The following is a 4,195-nucleotide window of genomic DNA, read 5'->3' on the forward strand; positions in this document are numbered from 1 at the left end:
TATAGTTGAGTGTGGGTTTGCCTGATGTTGGCTGCTATCTATCAGTGATCAAGTGGTCCAGAGCAGGTGGTGAACCTTGCTCAGAGGGTGAGGCTGCAGGAGGTATGGTTGTGGTTTGGTCATATGGACACAGTTGCTGTTTCCTACCCGGTGGGACAAAAAGAGAAGAGAAGATGAGACAGAAAAATAACAGTGAAAAAATAATAATAATAAAGAAAAATAAGTGGAGGAAAACAAGCAAACAATATTGTTTAAAATCTCAAGAAATTAATAACTAAAAAGAAGGAAAAGAAAATAAAAAGGGAAGAAAAAGAAAGAAAAAAACCCACAATAACCAAAACCAAAACGATAGGGAAAGAGAAAACAGTAAAGAAACAAACAAAAAAGCTTAAGAGAAAAGAAAAGGGGGTGTGGGGAAGAACAGAAAAACAGGGGGAAATGGAAAAATCAAGGGAAGGGTTTGGGAGGAGAAAATAGAGTGGGGCAGGGCCCAGAAAGGAGAGAATTGTAGGGGGGCAGGGCACCTGGTTAAGGGTCAGCGCCCTCTGCCGGCCAAGTTCCAGTGGCAGGGGATGTTGAGATGGAGTGGGACACCTGGTCCTAGATGAAGTTCCTGTCTGGGATTGCATGATCTAGAAGTTTATGCCAGCTCAGAGGGTGGCTACGTCAGGCTGACTATTTCTGTAAGGAGTTCTCCAATTCCAGAGGGAAGCCAGAGGCAAGGTTACGAGTTAACAGAAGGAGTTCCTGCCCACCCGGGGATGGCTGGGAGCATGTTGCCCACACCTGCCCACTGCGTGTGCTGCTGGTCTGATGAGGTGGAGTTCATATTTCTACAGACACGGGTCTGTGGACAGACCTCACTATAGATGACAATATTGTAAATCAGTATGACACACTCTGTTATAGGAGAGCCCTGTGGTGTAGTGGGTCACATGTTAGGCTGCCAATGACACAACCAGCAGTCTGAACCCCCCAGCTGCGCCGCGGAATAAAGATGAGACTTTTTCCTCCCACAAAGATTACAGCTTTGAAAACTCAAAGGGGCAATCTTCCCTCCCCTGTAGGGTTGCTGTGAGTTGGAATTAGCACATTACTAGGGAGTGGAGTCTGAGCCATGGTGTCCAAAGATACACAGATCAGTATTGACATGTTAAATGATCAAATACTGTTTATTTATCAAGTAGTAGTACTAACACAAAGAAGAGTTTGGAGTTGCAGGCTTAAATTGGTTTCAAATGTTTGAGCTACTCGGTCCATATCTCTTTTTTTTTTGGTAGTAATTAACACTTGATAATGAATTACTGGTAGGCAGGAAGGAGAAAGCAATTTGTCTTCCAGCTCTTAATAGGACTGTACTGAAGCAGTCTTGTAGTTCTTCATATTTAGTGCCCTAAAATTCAAAATTAAGTGCATATTAATTTTTTTCCAAACCATTTTATTAGGACGTAATCCAGACAGCATACCATTCAGTCTTATCAAAGTGTTGTACAATCGCTACCACAATCAGTTTCAAAACATTTTCTTCCTTCTTATACTCCTTGATATTAGCTCCCTATTACCTCCACCTCCCATGCACACCTACACGCCCTGCTGTACCCCCAAGAACCTCTAATCCAGTTACTGTCTCTAGCAAAAAACATTAAATTTTATAAGCACAGGTAATTTGCCTACATATTATTTTAAAACTTTTTGTGTCAAACAAAATCTCATTAAATTACCTTTAAGACCACTTGTAATTAGAAATCATTAGAAAGTGTAATTTAAAAAGGAAACACCCATGGACTGAGCTCTAAGTATTTACCATCCAGAGGTTTACTAGTTCTAAAATCCAGATAGAAGAAGCTACACCTTCACTTACAATAACATTTGTGGTAACATAGAGATTTCAATAAGCTCAAAATTATTAGACAGAAGATAAATTTGTCATTATTTGAAAGTTAATCTTTTATCCCTGCTTAGGGCATTGCAGTAATTTCTCAGTTCTATTCTCCAGATAGAAAAGATCCAACAGCAATTAACAGCAAGAAAAGGGTTGGTATAATAATCACTGCACCCAAGGATAAAAATGCACTGCTGGTTTTAGCAAAAAGAAAAGAATGTAAATATGTTCTCTTTCACCTACTTCAGTGTGTTGTTTTGTCAGAGTTAGAAAGAAGTGAGCTTAAATGGCAATATACAATTTCAAAAAATAGAAAGGTAATCAAATGAATTGTTCAACTTAATTGTTTATGATCTTGCACTTCTGAAAAAGAATGACAGCTCATCTTTCTCTAATTCAAATTCTAAATTTCCAAGACATTCCTCTGGACACTCTCAAAACCTTGATAAAATCAAAATTTTAAAGCATTTAAATAATATATGTATACATATATTTCTAAAAATGCCTTAAAACTGAGTTCATCGGGGTTTTAAGACATTTTAATAATGTATACTTTTTCTCAAAGCATTTATAAAGTGTTAGTAACTGCATTTTTAATTAACATGGATATCTCCTATTCTCATCTATAGTTATTCCAGAGCTAAGAAGGACACAGAGGAGCTCAACAGTTGTTAAGATTCCTCACAATGGCTGAAAATCTGGGGCCCCGACATGGCATCATTTTAACATGGGCTAAAACTCCTCTTGGGAAACAGAAATGGTAACATTCCCTCCTAAATGTATTTCAAATAATTTCAAAGGACTCACAATAATGTATTATAAGTTTGGTTTGAAAATTATGGAAAGAGTAGCTTAGTATAGGCAAATTACGCTTTCGCAATTGAGAATTTCAGATGATGGATAAAAAATAACTTTTAACGTTTCCATCTTTGTTCTTTTTTTTTTAAAGTATGTATAAAATAAAGATTTTTTAAAAGTATATCTAATGAGTAAAAACAATTCACCCTGGCTAACGGGTTTGATGTAAGAGATTCCTACCTTTTGACATTTAAAGTCATTATGCTTATCACTGGTCTGCTCTTTGGTCCACCTGGAGGGTGAAAAATCCTATCACTTTTACCAGGACTTTGTTTTAGCAATTTAGCCCCATAAGAGTCAACAGAATGTGATGGGTAAGGGTCAAATGTTCCTGCCTTCATTCCACCATCCTACAAATAAAAATGAGAGAATTTAATGTGATTTTGTAAAACAAAACAAACAAACAAACAAACAAACAAACCCACCTTTCTACAAAGTTACATTATGAAAAAGTTAATCCACTTTTTGTTTCTTATGGACTTGGTTTTGCATTTAGAGAAACTTATCTGTACGATTTAATCCAAACACCAGCAAAGGATCTCCCTACCACTCCGTGTGACTCCGAAAGCTCCCAAACACAAACGTGCACTCACTGCCATCAAGGCCAACAACTCACAGTGCCCCTTGAGGACAGTGTAGAACTAACTACCCCAGTGAGTTTCCCAGACTGTAACTCTTTACAGTAGTAAAAGCTCTGTCTTTCTCCCACAGAGCTGCTGGTGGTTTAGCCACAGAGCTGCTGGTGGTTTAGAACTGCTGACCTTGAGGATCACAGCCCAAGGTGTAACCACTATGCCATCAGCTCCTTTACAGAGGAAGGTAACATTACAAACTATTTTCAAACATTAATACTTTAGTGACAATTTATCAGATCAGGATGTCAACAAGGTAAAGGTGGGCTCATTGCTAAAGGAATTGAATGTGGTGTCAGATTTACTTTGGTAGGAAAAGGAGTTAGGGCTCAGAACCAGAGGATTTTAAGAGACCAAGGGTAAGGTTTGCCAGACAGGGAGGCCGGGGGAACATGAGTTTACTAGATGCCAGTCAATGACGGGGAAGACACTGGGGGAAAAAATGACAGGAAAATATAATCTACTTTATATTCACATTTTACAACTTATCCATAAAACAGACAAATATTTACTTCGAAAATTTTAACTGATTTGACAAAATTGTTAGCTCTCACGAGGGGGTACCCCACCCTCAAACGGAAAAAACCCTTCCCCGGACAGGGGTTTTGTAGTATGCATTTTTCCTGCTCAGAGAGCAGGAACAAGCAACTTGCTCTGAGTTAGTATACCCAGTGGTATCACCTGGGAAGGTTATCTCTGGTCACAGTGAATTTTTTTCCTAAAAGCAGTTTCTATTGGACCTTGTTTTTTATGATGGCCAATTTAAGAGAGCAACATGCAGCTGTGAAATTTTGTTTCCTGCTCCGGAAAAATGCTGCAGAAA

General features: G+C 38.5%; 1 protein-coding gene across 1 annotated transcript in view; it reads right to left on the reverse strand.

Annotated features, from left to right (window-relative positions):
- Window positions 1-1,153: 1,153 nt before the first annotated feature.
- Window positions 1,154-4,195, reverse strand: part of CUNH4orf47 (chromosome unknown C4orf47 homolog) — a 26,666-nt gene continuing 23,624 nt past the window's right edge. The window contains exons 7-8 of the mRNA XM_013008046.2: window positions 2,921-3,090; window positions 1,154-1,393 (exon numbers count right to left, since the gene is read on the reverse strand). Coding sequence (XP_012863500.1) covers window positions 1,345-1,393; window positions 2,921-3,090 — 219 coding nt within the window. The 3' untranslated portion in view covers window positions 1,154-1,344. The remainder of the gene's footprint in view (window positions 1,394-2,920; window positions 3,091-4,195) is intronic.

The sequence above is a fragment of the Echinops telfairi genome, unplaced genomic scaffold (genome assembly GCF_000313985.2).
Source record: "Echinops telfairi isolate 266 unplaced genomic scaffold, ASM31398v2 ScPeMD7_9;HRSCAF=40, whole genome shotgun sequence".
NCBI lineage: Eukaryota > Metazoa > Chordata > Mammalia > Afrosoricida > Tenrecidae > Echinops > Echinops telfairi.